The 963-nt window shown below is 57.2% G+C and overlaps 1 protein-coding gene across 1 annotated transcript in view; it reads right to left on the bottom strand.

Moving 5' to 3' along the window:
• Positions 1 to 525: 525 nt before the first annotated feature.
• Cby3 (chibby family member 3) overlaps positions 526 to 963 on the bottom strand; it is a 3,178-nt gene continuing 2,740 nt past the window's right edge. Inside the window, exon 3 of the mRNA XM_023713090.1 lies at positions 526 to 639. Coding sequence (XP_023568858.1) covers positions 526 to 639 — 114 coding nt within the window. The remainder of the gene's footprint in view (positions 640 to 963) is intronic.

Raw genomic sequence — 963 nt, 5'->3', positions numbered from 1 at the left:
CCGCGCGGACTCGGTGCCCAGCACCGGCCTGCCCACCGTGCCGGGGATCAAGCCTGGCCCTTGCGCTCGCCAGGCAGGTGCTTAAGCCTGTCGAGCTATCTCCAGCCCCGGAGCAAGTGTAGACTCAACAGGAATGCAGCGGGGGAAACCTAGAGCGAACTAGAGTTGGTAACTTGATAAAGAGCTCCTTGGAGTCAGCCTCAGCCTCCGGAGGGACTCAATTACAGGCGTGCGCCACACCAGGCATCTGCCTGTTTGCACAGGAAATTTTATTTCATCACTATCATAAGTATTTTTTCACTCCCCACCATTAATATTTTAAATGCTTAATACGTTTTAACATAAATACAAATTAACACAAAAGAGCCCTGCTCCGAAGAAATCTAGTGACATTTTGTGGTGTTGATTTAATACACATTATCACCTGACGGAGTGGTCCAGGAATCCCTCGTTTCCTCTGAAAGCAAGTCACACCTAGGAGGGCGCCACACCCTTTGCCGGCTACCCGCGTCCCCAAGGAGGGGCTCACTCCTCCGCGTCCAAGAGTTCCATTTTGCCGTTTCTGGCGCTAGAGCTTGAGCCGAGGGTCCCGTGCTCGCCAAGCAAGTGCTCTACCACGGGGCACACGCCACCCGCAAGCTTCCTCGATATACAGATGGGGTGTCTGTGTCAGGGTCTTGCGGCATCGAGCTCACCGCAACGCTCCTGCCTCAGCCTCCCGGGCAGCTAGGATTACAGGCGTCACCACACCACGCCGGCCTCGACCTCAAACTAAACCGTCCAGGGTGGTCTGAACTTCTGCCTTGCCCCCCAGAATGCTGAGATTACAAGGGTGCGCCACGCTGTCAGCTGGGCTCTACTCTCCCGAGGCCGGAGGCCCAAGCGCAGTCCTGAACCAGCCCTGGCCGCCAGCCCGCGCCCTCGTTACCGGAGCGCTCCGAACTTGGCGCCCAAGCCCAGGAC

The sequence above is a fragment of the Octodon degus genome, unplaced genomic scaffold (genome assembly GCF_000260255.1).
Source record: "Octodon degus isolate 3935 unplaced genomic scaffold, OctDeg1.0 scaffold00029, whole genome shotgun sequence".
NCBI classification, from domain to species: domain Eukaryota; kingdom Metazoa; phylum Chordata; class Mammalia; order Rodentia; family Octodontidae; genus Octodon; species Octodon degus.
This window is presented reverse-complemented; position numbering and strand designations above follow the sequence as displayed.